At 36.2% G+C, this 18,697-nt stretch overlaps 1 protein-coding gene across 2 annotated transcripts in view; it reads left to right on the forward strand.

The window, feature by feature from the left end:
- Window positions 1–18,472, forward strand: part of ATP6V1C1 (ATPase H+ transporting V1 subunit C1) — a 40,934-nt gene extending 22,462 nt beyond the window's left edge. For both annotated transcript variants that reach the window (XM_055303466.1, XM_055303465.1), the window contains 10 exons: window positions 336–421; window positions 1,024–1,118; window positions 2,686–2,777; window positions 3,801–3,899; window positions 5,990–6,058; window positions 13,056–13,148; window positions 13,235–13,328; window positions 14,927–15,024; window positions 15,969–16,095; window positions 17,563–18,472. In XM_055303466.1, the coding sequence (XP_055159441.1) occupies window positions 336–421; window positions 1,024–1,118; window positions 2,686–2,777; window positions 3,801–3,899; window positions 5,990–6,058; window positions 13,056–13,148; window positions 13,235–13,328; window positions 14,927–15,024; window positions 15,969–16,095; window positions 17,563–17,658 (949 nt within the window). In that variant the 3' untranslated portion in view covers window positions 17,659–18,472. The remainder of the gene's footprint in view (window positions 1–335; window positions 422–1,023; window positions 1,119–2,685; window positions 2,778–3,800; window positions 3,900–5,989; window positions 6,059–13,055; window positions 13,149–13,234; window positions 13,329–14,926; window positions 15,025–15,968; window positions 16,096–17,562) is intronic.
- The last annotated feature ends 225 nt before the right edge of the window (window positions 18,473–18,697 follow it).

Here is an 18,697-nt window from a genome sequence, read left to right on the forward strand (position 1 = left end):
TGGTCCTCGCAGTCAGATTCATTGACCCATTTTTGTCATATAATGTATGTTTCTCACTAGTTTCCCATTACTTTCTTTCCAGACTTAATAAACATTGAATGTAGGTTCTTTAAAACTCTCAAGTTAATCAGTTGAACATATGTAACAAAATCTTGGTCCGTTTTATCCTTAAAGCATTATTCATAGAAATTATGGCCCATTCTATATTATGCAGCTATGTGTAATGGGGACATATATAGTCAAATTCTTATGTGTTTGTAATGTGTTCATTGTATAGCATGGAATTTAGGTCTTTTTTCTGAAAATGGTTGTTGATTTTTTTTCCCCCTCCCAAGGGTGGTTAAGAAGGTGGCTCAATATATGGCTGATGTATTGGAGGATAGTAAAGATAAAGTTCAGGAGAATCTGTTGGCCAATGGAGGTAAGCTAATGTTTCAGGATTTGATATTGACTTATATAAGGTGAATGACTTTGCTACGAAAACGGAATAGTTGTGGAGTGTCTCTTTGCGCCTACATTTTTTATTCTTTTCATTTGAATGTGAAAGGATCTGTGTTTTGAAGATTGTTGTAGACTCCTACAAACAATCATCACCTGGTTTTAACAGGCTTATTTTCAGTTTGGATAAGTTGGCAAAGAAAGAACATATTTTTGTCAAATTCTGCTTATTTGAAGAGACAGTTGGAGGTAGTTAATCTTTGTATCTCTTTCTCCTACATATGTGGCAAATCACGGGTATGCACATATTCCATTTTTTAAGTCATCAAAGTAGAAGGAGCATTTTAATATGTGTATGTATAAATTTTGAGTAAGGAGAAGAGATCCAGCCAGATTACAAGGTAAAAATGTTTATTAATCCATGTTACTTAATATAGTTCCACATTTTTAAAATCGAGACTCTCCAGCAATGATGACGTCTTTACTGATTTTCTCAGCAGATTTCAGCGTTAAAATTTATTACTGTGTAGGAAAACTATACACAGTCTATTGCTTCTTAGTAATTAATTTGTTTTCTTATTTCAGTTGACTTGGTTACTTATATAACAAGGTTTCAGTGGGACATGGCTAAATATCCAATCAAGCAGTCCCTGAAAAATATATCTGAAATAATTGCCAAGGTAAGATAAAAAATGACACAAGTGGGACACATTGATTTATTTATTTCATAAGTATTTAGCTGTGAAGTATTCTTTAGGTTTTGACAAAGTAAATGATATGTGACTAATACAAATAGGAGGTACCCTTAGTACAAATTTTACAAAAAGGAAAGATGTTAAAAAGTGTAACACTTTGCTGTACACGTTATCCAAGTTGTGTCATTTAAGTGGCTAACTTAAGTATTGCATCAGTGGTGGCTAACTTAAGTATTGCATCAGTGGTCTCTAAGTAAGAAAATAAACTTTAAAATTCTATAATTATTATTTATACAAATTTTAAGGGTAACTGAAGTTATGTAGAACAGGAAATTGGACTCTATTAAAGATTTAGCAGTCATCCAGGTAGGTGACAGTGATTACTTCAGCATGTTTTCTGTACAGTACTGATTCAGACATTAAACTTTATGGGTTCTCTGATGCCTTCTGACATTCAATATTGATCCTCTACCCAGAAAAATTCCTATATTTATGTAAACATGACTTTATGAACAGTTTCAGGGAGTACACAGATCTTGAAGTTCATCCACGGACTTTTAAGAGTTCCTTTTATATTGTAGCCATTGAAATTGAGAGAAAATGTAAAAGTCTTCCTAAAACTACAAACAGGGCAATAGACAAGGCCCTTTTAATCATCAACATTGTCATGACCTGACTAGGATGAAAAAGTATGGTTTAAATTGTTTGGACAGACTTTTTCCTGGCTCCCAATGACTATTTGAATAGTGTACTCTATAGTTAAATATGAATGAGTAGATTTATAAAGAATTTAAAAACTGAAATCATCATTATAATTTAATGAAAACAAGTAATTTGATTATACAGAGTGGTACTCTTACTATGACTGAGCCTTATTTTCTTTTGATCCTTATCAAAGATCTAATCATCATCTTCTGATACTGGTATAGATGAGGAAACTGGATCATAGAGGTGAATTGACTTCTCCTGGGGGCACACAGCTAATAATGATAGAGCCAAGTCTAAACTAGTTTTTCAAATGTTAAATCTGCTGATTTGTATTTTCTCCCTAAATTGTTAGTAGTTTTAGGCCTTATTTTGAAAAATCATCTTCTGTAACATTTATAAATACATTCAACCACAATTTTAATTTGATCGCTAAAATATTTTGTGTAAGAATAGTGTAAAACAAAACTGTGTAGTTTATTACTTTTGGAAATTGATCCTTTAGCCTTATGAATTTAAAGTCTTTTAATCAATAATATCTATACCCAGTGGCCTACATTCCATTCACATGGTTTAAGAAGTAATATCGTAACAGTAATTAAAATATATGTGGACTAAAACATTATCTTTAGTACAAAAATTTCATATGGAAATTACCAAGGTTGTTTCAAAATGAAGTAGGTTATTTTTTAACATGAACTTTTAAAGTTGTGCTTTTAAAATAATAGTTCTTACATCAGCAACTAGTGGTGTTTTTTAAAGTAAATGTTCAGGTACAGCTACTTTATTTGTGTTAGTAGAGGCAGATTTAGGAAAATTTGCTTGTTTTTCTTTTTCGTTTTTAAAGGGAGTGACTCAGATTGACAATGACCTGAAATCTAGAGCATCCGCATATAATAACTTGAAAGGAAATCTTCAGAATTTGGAACGGAAGAATGCGTAAGCATATTAAGTATATGTGAATATTAAGAAGTGGGGGAGCATTCTAGCATGCACTAAATGAGCTATTGTTGGGGTTTAGTTAATTTCAGATTATGCTGTTTCTGTAATCAAAACGGTGTTTGTTTACTTCATGGAGAAAAGTTTATTAATTTGGTCTAGTCAAAACAGATGTGAGGCTGATTTATTATGCTTGTTTCATAAAACTTGTGAGTTGAATACCTTTATACATTTTGAGTTTTTACTGAAAAATTGTCTAAAACTGTTTAAAATCAAATCATAGTTTAATTACATAGCAGTTACCTGCTCCTTAAAATAATTCTACTGAAGAATTCTTTTGCAGTGTAATTTATCTGTTTTTCTGTTTTCCAGGTTTAGCTTTTTTACATGTTAGGTTTTCAAAAATTAAAACATGTTTGTTTTCTTGATCTTATTGTATGACTACTGCAAGCTTTAAGCATAAACAAGTTATGCATTTGTATTCCAGAGGGAAAGTTGGTGGGATGCCTTCAGTGGTACAAATAACGCAGGTCATTTTCATTATGAAATGTACTGGGAGACCAAATGAAGACTGATTTGGAAGAGTTAATTATTGAGTTAACTAACCAAAATTGCTTAGTATCAGATGATACCCAGGGAGAGGAAGGAAAATCAAAGGTTGTCCTTAGACAATATAATTTTATAATTATGATGAAATAGACTTTAATTGACATATAATGAATAACACTTGCCCAGTCAAGATATTATATATGTAATCAAGAGAAGAGCTGAGTTACACTAATTAAAGCAAACACAAAGGGAGATACTAGAGGCAAATTTTGATAAATGTTCACATTTCTTTGATAATGGGAGAGGGAAATAGCTACATTTTGGTTTCATATAAATAAAAATGTTAACTAAAATTAATCTGTTTCTCAAGATGTATATATAGTATATACATGTGAATGTAATTAGCCTACTGTTTGTTTACTTGTATTATGGAGGCATTATCAGCCTGATTATTATTTTTTTTTTATTCCTCAGAGGAAGTTTGCTAACTAGAAGTTTAGCGGAAATTGTGAAGAAGGATGATTTTGTTCTTGATTCAGAGTATCTCGTCACATTACTGGTCGTAGTTCCCAAGTATGTCTTTTAATTACAAAAGTTTTTTACTTGTTAAAATATAAGAAAAATATTAGTATCTGATATTGTAATTTGAAGTGTTCCATAGAACTCAATTGTAGAGGGACTATTACCTTGTCATTCATTCTGTCAACCAGTGCGACTCATGGCACATGTAGTAGAATTTAGTTCTTAATTTGGTAATGGAGACATCAATTATAAATTGAGATTCTAAATTTTTTTTTTAATTTTTATTTATTTCTGATAGTCACAGAGAGAGAGAGAGAGAGAGAGAGAGAGAGAGAGAGAGAGGCAGAGACACAGGCAGAGGGAGAAGCAGGCTCTATGCACCGGGAGCCCGACGTGGGATTCGATCCCGGGTCTCCAGGATCGCGCCCTGGGTCAAAGGCAGGCGCCAAACCGCTGCGCCACCCAGAGATCCCTAAATTGAGATTCTAAATCAAATTTAGCAGCTTAGTAGAATTGGCTTATTTAAAAATTAAATAATACTAAATTACTAGATTTTTTTAAAATACAGATTTTGGATTTTTCGATACTAGGAAGCTCTTTGTCTTTTTGAAAAATCTTTATGATTGTTGAAGATGAGTGAAACCCTTTAAGAATCAAAGGATAGATTAGGTCAAGGGTTATTAGCAAAGGTTTTCTGTAAAGGGCCATGTAGTTAATATCTCACAATTTGTGAGCCATAAGATCTCTTACAACTATTCAGCTCTGCGATGTCAACTCTGTAGTTGTAGCTGAAAGCAGCCATACACAGTATATACAGATCAGATGTGGCTGTGTTTCACTAAAACATTATTTATGAAAACAGGCTCTGCGCATAGTTTGCTGGATTAGATAACCCTTTGAAATCTTCTTTACACCCCCCACCCCAAAAAAGAAATCTTCTTTAGAGTAGGTCTTCTGTGTTAACGTTTGATTATAGTTAATCTTGGTAAAATGAAACCTTTGGACACTCATAGAAAGGATTAGAACTCTGTGCACATACGTGTGTGTGTGTGTGTGTGTGTGTGTGTGTGTGTGTGTGTGTGTGTATGAGAGAGAAACACTGGTAATGGTTTTACTTCTGACTTGGACTGAAGTCTCGCTATTGGGGAATCTTTGGAGGATCCAAACTGAGGTGGGATTTGGAGATTCTTCACAGTATCATTGCATGAATTCTTGCTTTGCTGTGCTCTCCATTTTTATATCGTTAAGGAGCTGGGATTGGAAAATGATACCTCCTAGAAAGGGTGGGAAAACACCCCCAGTGAATTTACTGTAGCTACAATATTATCTGACTCCTGCTTTTCCCCCCTTATTGCAGAATACTAGAGCACTGATTATTTATAATAAATTTCTGTGTATCTGTGTTTTTATACTATTAGGAAAATAACTTTTGCTCAGATAAAAGATTTGTCTCAGTCTTTATTGAAAATTGGTGTTTAATATCAGAAGTTTTTACAATCTTCTGTACATTATAATTGAAACATAGGACCTAGAGTACCTTATGTGTTGAATCATTCACTATCTGGTCTACAAATACTGCAGTTCTTTATATTGCAAACATAACTGTCTTTCCGCACACGCCCAAAACCGTTGGTCTCTAGAGAAGGTGGTTGTTGTACAATGTTCTGTGCAGCATGGTTTGCTGTCACTTAATTTACTCAATGCTTCCTGGCATGCTGTGCTTTTAGTAAATACAGTTTGATCCAGCCTCTCATAACAGCCAGTGAATAGAAATGGTAGGGATTTCAGTATGGCATTTAAATTAATTTATTTTTAACAAGGTAATATGTATTAACTCTGAAGTTTGAAAGTCATTTAGAATCTGTACTTTACTTCCTTTCCACACTTAGTTCTAGGATGTGCCTCTTTTGCAATACTTACTGGATATAAGAGTGGTGAACTGCATTTCCTGCTTCACCAGTTACTATATTTGAAATTCATTCTCAGTAGGAAACTTGGATTTTTGTTGTTGTTGTTGTTACATAGATTTGAGGTATGCTTTAGTCAAAATTCCTGTTTTTCTCATATTTTTTCTCCTTCTAGATATGGCAGTAGGTAAGACATGTTTTTTCATTTCTTGTACTTACTGTACCTTTTTGCAGGTTAAACCACAATGACTGGATTAAGCAGTATGAAACACTAGCTGAAATGGTAGTTCCAAGGTCTAGCAAGTAAGTAGTACTCTGTAAAAACCCATTTCTTTCCTAGATTTCCTCTTTATAGCTGGAAAATTGGGTTGGGAAGTATCTTTATCTTTTCTTCGTAGAAAATTTACAATTTCAGGACCATATCTTTCACCTTATAAATAAGTTATTTTAACTCTAGTTATCACAGTTATAGACCTGGAAGGGGCTCTCTACAGTCGAATTGACTGCCTCATGTTTATAGATGTAGAAGTTTGAGGCCTCAGGGGTGAAGTGGGTTGCCCAGTCACACATCTCACTAATGGCAGGACTAGAATTAGAACCCCGGTCACTGGTATGGTACTTTTTCTGCCTGCTGTGCCACCTTCTGAAAATTCTTCATTCGGTATTTATTGTATAATCACTATGTGTCTATGTATAATTCTTCATTTCTCTTGCAAAGGAAGTGTACCAAAATGGCTGCTAGAGTGCCGTGTTGATCTCTAAATATCTACCATCACTTTCCAGTGAGCATAGATTCAGCCTAACCTATATTTTCCATTAAGAAAACCCTTGTATTAAGTGTTTTTAAATTTATGGATTGATATACATTGTTTAATTTGATTTTACAACACTTCTGAAAAGTGTTGGAGCAGTTATTCTTGTGGCTAAAGAGGTAAAGATACAGAAGAATTGAGTAGTTGCCCAAGGCATATGGCTGCATTTGACTGTGTAAGTGTCCAATGACAAAGTTAGGACTAAAAGTCAGGTATTTATTTTAATGTTAGGGCTTATACTGTTGACACTACCTTGTCATTTTATTCTGTATTAGTTTCACACTAGAAGTTCTTTGAAAAAATATTAAATACAGTGTATATGCACCCCCCAGGAATCTTTTGTATGGCTATGCCTCAAGAGGTGGCAACATGTGGTGAGAGAAAGATATAGCAGATAGTAAAGAAGTGGTATTAGTAAGGTTAGGCCCATGAAATATTTTCTTTTCCAGTTTCATTGTGTCATATGGGAGGTAGCTTAGTATAATGGAAAGAGTGCTGGACCCAGGGATCTGAGTTCTATTGCTGGTTCTGCTACCAACTTGCTATGTGACCTGGGGTAAGTCATTTACCTTCTTTGGGCCTCATTTTCTTTGTCTATAAAATGAGCATAGCACCTTCCCAGTACACATTATGAGGCTATTTTAAGGCTTGATAAGATATACAAAATATACAGTATACGATTATCATAGTTTCACAGATGTTGATTTATTATTTTTTTATTTTTTTTTTTATTTTTTGAGAACTGAAACGCAAACCTCTGCTCATCACAGTCCCCCCCGTTTTGGGGAATGCCTTCCATTCACACCAGCCCCTCACATGGTGAACTGAAGACTAAGGTTGTGTCTTCATATTAGTCTTCTTTTTTTTTTTTTTTTCGTATTAGTCTTCTACTGAAGCTGGTTATTCTAACAAATAACAACTTCTATCTTTGTACTCTGTAGGATGTTAAAGCCATAGAGGTTGACTTTATGTCTGAGAGGCAGGGGAAGGAGGAGACCCAAGGACCCAGTGTATACAGAATATCCTCACAGGTTGTAATATGCCAGACCTAGGGTCCAGGGAAGTGGTGTGTAGATAAGTTTCAGATTTATTTTGAAAAGACTTAAAAAATACTACTTTAGAGATTTACATCTCTTGAACATCACTATAGTAGTTTAAAGGAAAAAATTCTAAGTGGTAAGAGTTCATTTTAGACAGCCTCAGCTTCTGAATGATGAATAACTGCTCTCTGACCACCAGTCAGTGAGAACCACTGCTGTACCTGTTTCTCAGTTCAGAGAGACATTCAGAACACTGACATGAAAGTTTAGCTATTTAAATTTAGTCCACAAGAACAACAGGTATACCAGCGCTGTGAAGAGGATGGTTCACTTGTATGGGGCAGACAGGCATTAGTGGGCTACATTGGAATTTTGTCCACTGTTCAGGAAAGATCTCTATGACTTGATGCTGGATTTTTTGCTTATCATAACAACTAACATTTTTGAATAGCTCCTTTGTGCTAGTAATTGTTCTAAGTGCTTCATTTTTAAGTCATTTTGTAAATAGTAATACTTTCAGTTGTTGCTTTTTGGCTCTTGAGTCCTTAGTCTTGAGCGCAGTGAAGATGAAAGTGAAATTCTGAGGTAGGAGAATCCTGTCTTCAAACCTGAAGGAAATAATTTCACTTAAAAAATGCTTAGAATCCAGCTATTTGTAAAATATTCTACTTAAGTCTTAAAATTATTGGACAGCTTGAACTACTATCTTTGTTGTGTGGATAAGTGTAGGGAGGTATGTAAATGCCATGCAAAGTTATGGCCAAAGAAGTGGAGGCTGGGTTGCTCTTCTGCTTCTTGTTGGAAAAACTGTTCAGAGAGAGGTGTTTTTCACTTGTACTCAGGATTACCACTTTCCTTTTTGTCTGTCTGCTTTTACTTGTGAAGAGAGTCCGACCAGGTCCCATCACTAGTAAACTTGTGCCTTTTCTGTGTTATTGGAAAGTATCACAAACACATTGGTGCTTCACAGAGGTTTTTGGTCAGGGAGCTAGAGGAACCTCACTAGGAAAGCTTAAGAAAAACTGTACAAGCCATTGTGCAGAGAAAAGTTCCCTTGTGTTGTGGGGGTTGTAAAAATAACTTTCATGAAGGAAAGCAGAAGAGCTGCCTTAGCAGTAACATAGGAAGATGAATTAGGGGACGGAAGATTGCAGGTCTGAGTTTTAGGACAGAGCTAAGAAATCAGAAGCAGCAGGCAGAACTAGTGAACTCTAGAAGCACAGCTACTCACTTGGATGACTGAAAATGCCATGAAATGTGTGGAAAACATTGCTGCTTCCTTCAGGCCTGGTTAGGCCTGTATGAAGATGGTGCTACTTCTACTGCATAACAATAGAACTAAAGGAAGACATGTTTTGTGGTCATTTACTTGAACCTAGTCCAACTTGTGCATCCTGTGTTAAGCTAAACTAAGCTCTCTTTCAGGCACGGTTCCAAGTCCATGTTTAATCATAAGAAGATGGCACTTTCTTGCCTCTTTCTTCTCCTTCTGGCTTTCATTTTGTTTCTCTGTCTTGGTCTCATGTCACTTCAGGTCGCTGCTGGTTTTGGCTTGGTTTGAAATCCCTCCAACTTCTGGCTTCCTGCAGCTCACAAAGCATCACCTCCACTTGAATTTTGTGGGCTCTTCTCTTGCTTCACCCTTGACCTCTAGAAAGGCTTTACTTCTGTAACTTTAAATCCAGTTCTTGAACCAGAGCCGCTTTCCATCTTTTCCACTGTTAATAGAACCTGCTCTTTATTGTTTTTAAGATTTTAAGATTTTATTTATTCATGAGAGACAGAGAGAGAGGCAGAGACACAAGCAGAGGGAAAAGCGACTCCTCAAGGGAAGTCCGATGTGGGACTCGATCCCAGGACTCTGGGATCATGCCCTGAACCGAAAGCAGAAGCTCAATCACTTAGCCACCCAGGCGTCCCAGAACCTGCTCTTTGACCTTGTCCATCTCTAGTCCCCACCCTTTGCACTGACATTGTTGGTTTCCTCAAGTCATGCTTCCTCTCCTGCTGAGCCTGGAGTCTTGAGTCATCACTTTAGCTGTTGTCTTGCCTGCACCATCATTTCTTGCCCCTGTGACCTCTTGCAAACTCCCTTCCCCAATTAATCTGTAATTCAGTCTGCCAGCTTCTATGCCTAAATTGCCTGAGTGAGCTGGAGAGAATCTGGTGGGTCTGAGTTGTGGCCAGGCTAGACTTGGGCTTTTCTGTCTTAGTGGGACAGAGTATTCTTCTGTCAGCGCATTTTTCAGCCACACCCTGGGCTCTGATCTCTGCCTGCAGCTTTGGGACTCCGAAATCTCCATCTGTGGCCTCATGATCCCTGTAGTTTCAGACTCCCACACCTGTTTTCCTCCTGGGCACTGTATGTGTTTGTGCCACAGGTAATAGGACATTATTCCCCCCCACCAGCCCCCAATCCCAGCCTCAGGTATTCATCTCTCGTGTAGTGTGTGGCAGCAACCTCTGCCTAGTTACCAAACCAGACCATGGTAATCAGCTATTTTGGACTCTTACCTCTCCCTCACTCCGCCCCTGCCCCATGACCCAATCTAACAGCTATATTATTTCTACCTCCAGTAGCATTTGGTTGAGTCATATGGAATTGCTGTTTTGTAGGTCAAAAATGGTCAGATACCAACAACTTCATATGTTTCCACTGACTTTACACCCCCTGTCCCCTCTTGGCCCTGCCCTTGTAGCTACAGCCGCTGCTTTAGTTTAGGTTCCCATCTCTTGCCTGGACTATTGTAATTGCCATTAGCTGGTCTCCTTTATCTCCAATATTTTCCTCTCCTGCATTGCTGCCATTTTCACTTTCGTGGTGTACCAATCTACTACTGGCATATACGTATGCATACACACACACCCCTTGTACTCTGTGTTCCAGCTACTTATTTCTGGTAGAGCCCCAAATGCGCCATGCTATTTCACATCTGTATGCATTTGCTTGTGGGATTCTACTGGCATGTTCTCTCTTTTGCCTGTCTTTCAGACTTCCACTTGACATCACTGCTCTTGTGAAACTCTGTAATGTCCCCTGAGATAATTATTTATTCCCTTTTTGCCCCAATATGTTACATATATCTTCTATTATAACATTTACAGTTCTGTATTGTATTACTTGTTTCTGTCTGTCTTCTTGATTAGACCCCTGCCTTGAGGTCAGCAAACTACATTGTCTTAGCTTTATTCCTAATATGTAGCAAGAGCAGGGCACATTTATAGAGACTTAGTACATGTTACATAATTGAAAGTCCATTATACCAAGGACTCATGGTTTGTTTTTTTATAATGTTTTAAGAAATACCTTTCCTAGGTATAGGAAGGAAAAGCAAATGGTTTCTATTTATTTTTTCTTAATAAGGTAGCACAGCAGGATTTAGTCATAAAATAAGACTGAATTTTTATCTTGGCTTCCTTCCCCATGAGGATTTTGAATAAGCCAGACAACTTTGCTGTGACCCAGGTCTCTACATGATAAAGGAGCCTGCATAATAGACACCCTGCTCACTGTCATAGAGCCATGTCAAACATCAAATACTTTTGAAATGGTCTTTAAAATGGCAGAGTACTGCGTTAATTTAAAAGATAACTGTGACAATGGAGGAGTATTATAGGGGTCTGCACTAGCCTGTCAGGTTGGATTTGGGTTTGTTTTGATCACAGTGTGCATTTTACAGAGTTAAGCCTGGGAGACCTGAAGATCATTAAATGTTTTTTATGGCGTTCTGTCCACTTGGTAGCTGCCTTGCTTTGGATTTGATAGGCACCAGGAGCCAGAACTAAGAGTAATAGTTTTGAGAGAGCACCTTTTATTTACTTATTCATTTTTTAAGTTTTAAGCTTTTAAAAGATTTTATCATTTTTTTTAAGATTTTATTCTTAAGTAATCTCTACACCCAGTGTGTGACTTGAACTCTTAACCCTGAGATCAAGAGTTGTACACTCTACTGACTGAGCCAACCAGAGAGGGCACCGTTTTGTTGTTGTTTAAGAGAGGGAGAGGGCTGTAGGAAAAAAAGAGGAAGAGAGAAAAGGGACAAAGAAAATCTTAAGCAGGCTCCATGCCTGGCACAGAACCCGACATGGGGCTCAATCTCAGTGACCCTGAGATCATGACCTGAGCCAAAATCAGGAGTTGGATACTTCACTGACTGAGCCACCCAGGCGCCCCAAGAGGGCACCTTTGAAAAGGAAGTTTAGATGTTTTAAATTCAGAGTAGCTGAGTGATGACAGTGGTCAGTTCTCCTAGAGGTGTCTGCTGGTCCTGCTGCTGGAAAAGGTAGATTGAGAGCCAGGGTGGCTTCAGTTCTTAACAGCCATTCTGCCATTAAGTATTTTAGTTACCTCCTGAATTTACCTGAATTAACTGCTAACCAGGCAGTTCTTAGACTTCTTGGAAAAACTAAACTTGCTTTTCTTTTCTCCCCCATATTTAGTAAAGTATCTTTGAATTCCACAAGTACTCCCTCAGGTTTGTAAAACATTTTTTTCTGATTTCAGAAGTACCACATTGTAAATAAAAACTATAAAGAAACAAACAAACAAACAAAAAACAACAACCTGATACTTGGAAGATAGAAGGGAAAAGAGACTCCCCTCCCCCCCATTAGGTGATATTTCTGTCCCAACATCATCATTGTTGAACAATTCAGTGTATAGCTTTGTAGACCTCCCACATGGGATTCTCTACATAAGTAGCTGTAGGTAGCTTTTGAAGGCCAAGTGAGAAGTATAGTATACATAAGCTGTACAGTTTGTCTTTCCAAACAGCTTTTCCCCAGGGTATTACAAATTTATATCACAGTTAAAATCTCCCTACAGTTGTGTTTGGAAAGGACTTTCCAGTGATGTCCAATGAGACTCATAACTAGATAGAAGTTCTAACGTCTCTGGGATCTTCTAGAGCCTAGGAGGAACCCCTGAGATGCATGAAAGTGTGTTTTGTCAGAAGTTATTTAGACTATTGCATTTGTTTGTTTTTGAGTTAGGATGTGGTGGGAGAACAGGAAAGATCTGAGGTAGGAGGTACTGGCAGCTCAGAGAGGGTGAACCAGACCTCAGGGGGCTGGGCTGGAGACAGGTAGAGAGAATTTGGTTTCTGGAGGAGAAGGAGGAAGCAGGCAGAGTCTGGAATAAACTAGTTACTGGTTTTGCCTCAGCTAGCCTGGCACTGATAGATTGAAAAACATGGTTCTTAGAGTTTGAACATTTTACTTGAATTAATGTTGGATTTTGTTGGATTAGAAAGTGGTAAATGTCATAGGGCTGTTAAGACATCATAAATAAAAACAGTCTCTGAGGCAGTACAGGTGGTTAGCATTGAGGTGGTTTGGGAAGGGCTACCATATCTTCCTGTTCCTCCTCCTGCTTTGTGAATTCTGCCCTCAGTGTGAAAGAGAGCAGTAAACAGAAAGCTTTAAGTGGACCTTTCTTTCTCTCCATAGTGTTCTCTCAGAGGACCAAGACAGTTACCTTTGTAATGTCACCTTGTTTAGGAAGGCGGTTGATGACTTCAGACACAAAGCCAGGGAAAACAAGTAAGATGATTATTTTTTGTTTTTTAATTTGTTAGATCACCTGTAGACACAGCACAGATAATTTGTATTTCCCTCCCCAAATTTAGATTCATCGTTCGTGACTTCCAGTATAATGAAGAGGAGATGAAAGCAGATAAAGAAGAAATGAACAGGCTTTCTACTGACAAGAAAAAGCAGTTTGTATGTGTTCTTAATATTTAGTATTATCAGTGTTGAGAAGAAAAAGCAGTATTTCTATTTCCTTTTTATTTAAAAGAGAAGAAAACTGATTTTACTTTTCTTTTAAGACATTTGATTTTAGTTATTTTTTCTATTAAAATGAATTTTTTCTAAGCAAAACTTAGATCTGTGAATAGTTATCTTGAAGTCCATACCTTAAAATTAATTACTCTAAGTCCATATAAGGAATTAATCTTAAATGCAGTGTTAATGCCTCTATAGTGAGGAATTATTTTATTAAATAGTACTTCTTTTCAGTAAGAATTTTCATTTTCTTGAGGCAAATTTTTTTAATGCTGCAATCATACTGAACCAATTTCTGTTTAAACCACTGGAGAGTTAGTATGTTTTAGGCAAAATGGGGGAAGGGCATGGAATTGTGACAAGGGAAGATGGTGTCAATTTCCTTGTTATCTTTAAGTGCTGGATTATTGTGAAGACTAGAAACTTGCATGGAAGGGGAAACCCGAATGAGCTGAATATTTATTTCTCTTATGATGCAAGAGAAGCAAATCGTCAGTACTTTATAAACCATATCATCTCAGTTGGGAGAAAACTAACCCTGACCAATAAAACCAACTTGTTAAAAGGTCCAGAGCCTTTTTAAAGAACAGATACTTTATTTTTTATTTTTACTTTTTTTAGATTTTATTTATTCATGAGAGAGAGAGAGAGGGTCAGAGACACAGGCAGGGGGAGAAGCAGGCTTCATGCAGGGAGCCCGATGCGGGCTCCCAGGTCTCCAGGATCAGGCTCTGGGCTGAAGGCGGCGCTAAACTGCTGAGCCACCGGGGCTGCCCAGAACAGATACTTTAACCAGAGATTTTCACTTTGTCTTAATTGGTTGGCACATCAGATGAGCCTAATGATGTTATCTAAATAACTTAGCTGAACTGATCATGTATGTCTTTTATGTATTGAGAGGCAGTATTAATTTTTTTGAAATCTGTTTTTTTAAAGGAGTATTTTTATTTAGTACTGTAAATAATACTGAATATTTTAAGTTCAAAGAGAAGTTATTTTATGTAGTAGAATCATTAAAAGTTTAGAATATGAAGAGGATTAAGGGATCTAGATCAACATCTCTGATTTTATAGATGAAAAAATTAAGACCTAGGGATATGTATTGAATGACTTACTACGTAACTGTTTATCCTGTTCCCAAGAAGTTGTTTGTACATTGAATTCTGTTTGAAATGTCTGAAATTTATTGTGTAAGTTCAGGTTTTTATAATTTGTTTTTCAAACCTAGAGCACATCTATATTTTGTATTAGTTTATATATATATTAAAATGTATAACTTTTGTTGTGTAGTGAAGAGGTTCCATGAATTTTCATGTCTACTGAGGTTATAGAGTAGTAGCTAACCTTTTAATCTTATTTAAGATGAAGTGTCCAAGATAATGAGAATAATGAAACATTTTTAAAGTGAATTATAATGTGATTTAATTCTGTATATTCTTATTGAATGGTCGCTCCTTTAAAAATATTTGGTTTATCTCTAATTGCCATTTTCAAGATCAGATTTGTGGTGATGTTTTCTTTTTTCCTTTTTATAGGGACCACTTGTACGGTGGCTGAAAGTAAATTTCAGTGAGGCATTTATTGCATGGATTCATGTGAAAGCGTTGAGGGTTTTTGTTGAGTCTGTTTTAAGGTAAAGAAAGTTACTTGAAAAACTTGGAACTGAAGAGTTTATAGATCCTTTTGCATTTAGACCTCTTTGTTACAGCACACAGTCCAGTAATAGGAAGTTGATGCGGAAAAACCAAAGGGGTACCATGAGGCAGAGATTGTATCAGACATTTATATTAGTCTTGTTCTTTTTTTTTTTTTTTTAAGATTTTAAGATTTTTTTTTTTAAATTTTTTTTTATTCATGAGAGACAGAGGCAGAGACACAGGCAGAGGGAAAAGCAGGCTCCATGCAGGGAGCCTGATGCGGGACTCGATCCCAGGTCCCCAGGATTAGGCCCTGGGCTGAAGGCAGCACTAAACCGCTGAGCCACCTGGGCTGCCCACTAGTGCTTATTTAAAAGAAGATCTTTTACATTCTTTACGTGTAGTTTGTTACACAATATACTGATGATTTATTTGAAATCATTGTTTTGTATTGACCTGAAATATTTTACTATTCTGAGATACTTAAAAATCTCAATCATCTTGTGATCCTCTTTACATTTTGCTCATATTAGTAGTAGTTCAAAATCCTTACCTGCAGCCATGCTATTTATACATTTCATTGACTTTTCAAGATATGAGTAATTATGTTGCTCCTTATTGTGAAGGTGTCTCCTCTAAGTGTATATATTATTGCTGTTTACTGAGGGGATTCATATATTATCTTAAAAATTGAAGAAAAATTAAAAGTAATTCCTAGTATACAATGGGCTCTCATTTAAGGAAACATTTTTAGTGGAGTGAGGACCAGAGAAGATTTGAGTTTCTTTGTATAGTAGTTGAACTTGTAAAGGTGGTCATTGAAATGAGATGCCGTGTCTCTGTTAACTGTGATTAAAGAAGACTATGAGAATATTTGCTTTGAAAAGAAAATCTCTTTATATGTTTATATTTGTGTTATATATGTTTGCTTCCTTATAAGGTATGGTTTGCCAGTGAACTTCCAAGCAATGCTACTTCAGCCCAATAAGAAAACAATGAAGAAACTAAGAGAAGTATTATATGAATTGTATAAACACCTAGACAGCAGTGCGGCAGCTATTATTGATGTAAGTTCTTATTAGGTACCTTTGTAAAGTAGGAACTGGAATGAATTTCAGAAAAAAACTATTGGAAGGAGAGAATGGAAAGGGGATAGTAAATATCGTATTTTTAATCTTTTTTTTAAATTACTTTGAGGTTCTCAATTTGTTAGATAAGCATAGCAAGTAATTTACATTATTTACCCTGTTTTATACTCTAAGCGGTGCTTTGCTTCTAAACCAGTCATTGTCTTGCTATAGATCAGATATTTATAGCTGCAGAAATAAAGAAGCAACCAGTGATACTACTTGTTTACCAAAGTTAATAAATTGCAGAGAAGAAAATTAGTTAATTTGATTGTATTCAGGACAGGTAGTGAAGTCAGTAGAGGAGTGTTTTGAAGGGAACTACCATTTTTCTAAAGTGATGTATTTATATCTTTTCTCAAAGAGTATAATCAAAGTGTGTATTGTTGCTATTGCCATTTAAAATTGTAGTGGGCTTTTAGTTCATATTTTTAATTTCAAATATCTTATTATTTTCCACTTTAGGATGGTAGTATCTTACTTTTGCATTAGTTAGAACCTGTGAAACAGGTTTTTTTTGATAGAAGAAAATGCAGGAAATTGCTTTCTAGGTTTTCATTAATTGTCAATAAAATACAAGGTTCAACTATTTGATACCCAATTTCCTACCAGTATATTCTTTTATTTTTTTTTTTAAGATTTTATTTATTTGAGAGAGAGCATGAGTGGGGGCGGGCTGGGGGAGAAGCAGACTCCCCTGCTGAGCAGGGACCCCAAATGCAGGGCTCTATCCCAAGAGATTGAGATCATGACCTGAGCTGAAGGCAGATGCCCATCTGACTGAGCCATCCAGGTGCCCTTCCTACCAGTATATTCTTTTTTTTTTTTTTTTAAGATTTTATTTATTTAGTCATGACAGACAGAGAGAGGCAGAGACACAGGCAGAGGGAGAAGCAGGCTCCATGCAGGGAGCCCAATGTGGGACTCGATCCTGGGTCTCCAGGATCACACACCGGGCTGCAGGCGGTGCTAAACCGCTGCGCCACCAGGGCTGCCCCCTACCAGTATATTCTTAAAACATGTAAATAATAAGTGATATCATTAAAGTCATACTTAGTTTACTTCTGTTCAATATTTTAATAAGCCATGTGTCTGATAAACTCGATATCTCAAGCCTGAGATTTAAAAAGTAATTTTATGCCTTATGCACAAAACAGGATCATAAGGTCCTGGTTAAACACATTCAGGCTTTGGAGTCAGTGAGTGCTTAAATCTGGCTTCACTATCCACTGTGTTAACTCATTGGCAAAATAGTAGTAATAATGCCTAACTCAGATTAAATTAGCATAAACACATAAACTTAGCTCAGAGTAGGTTTTCAATAAGAAGGTAGATGGTAATACTTAATTTCTTCTTTTTTTGATTTCTGTAAGTACTCAATTGGATAATTGTCTGATTTTTCTATAGGCTCCTATGGATATTCCGGGCTTAAACCTGAGTCAACAGGAATACTACCCCTATGTGTACTACAAGATTGATTGCAACTTGCTGGAATTCAAGTAAAAATGAGCTCCTTCCCAGACAATCCTGTCCTTGTGTTGGTGTATTCTAACAGATATAGGTTGTAGTATGACAATACTTTTAACTCTCTATTGTCCTTTGCTTGCTTCTGCCCCCCTTTCCTAGGTGAGTTCTTCCATAGTGGTCCATCTCTCAATATTTTCTTCTTAAAGGAAAATAGGTATCTTACTTCTTTTTATTGATCAGGTCTGTAAATGTGTACTAAAAAAAATCAGAGTTTATTTATAAACAGAATAGTTTATTTAAAGAGAAGGTCTTTCTTTATTGATATTCTGATATGCATTAATTCCATTTGTTACTGTTGTGCACAAAAGCCTTGTTTACAAGGGAATGGTAAATGTTTATACCATTTTGTTCACTGTATTTAGCAGACATAACTGTCTAATAGTTACTGAATCATGATGTAAAGAAATGTGATGATATTCAGGTATGTGCTTTCTGAATGTTTCAAATTACAATCTGTGAGCACTGTTGACACCCACAGGAGATAATAAAATTACCTGTGCAAAGGTGTATTGTGGTGTGTATAACTTCGGAAGATTATAGTTCAATTTGAGAGTTTAATAAATGAGAGCATAGCTGACTTGCTATGCCGCTTCCCGATTTTGTTCTGTATCAAGGGTTGACCACTTGTGTCTGACTCACATATTTAAGTGTGCCAATTTTGGGTCACAGTACAAATGTAAAGATTATTTTTCAATATATGATGGATATTTACATTTGGACACTAGATTTTGAGTTCCCTCAAATAATTAGGAAGTAGGGCCAACTTGGAATAAAGTGTAGCAAAACTGTAGCTTCAGTCATTTGTGTCTTTTTTACATACTTACTTTCTAAGATTTATTAATTATAAAAGCCTTCGTTTTGACCTATATATCATTTATGACATCATCTGAAAAGAGGCATTGTTTGTTTTAAAAATCTCTGAAATGGATGACTTAGTTTAGCATCCTGAAGATGCTAACTTGCAAATGGAAGAAGAAAGTTTCTATTTTAAGGGCATTTTTTTTTAAAGATTTCT

The sequence above is a fragment of the Nyctereutes procyonoides genome, unplaced genomic scaffold (assembly GCF_905146905.1).
Source record: "Nyctereutes procyonoides isolate TBG_1078 unplaced genomic scaffold, NYPRO_anot_genome, whole genome shotgun sequence".
Lineage (NCBI taxonomy): Eukaryota > Metazoa > Chordata > Mammalia > Carnivora > Canidae > Nyctereutes > Nyctereutes procyonoides.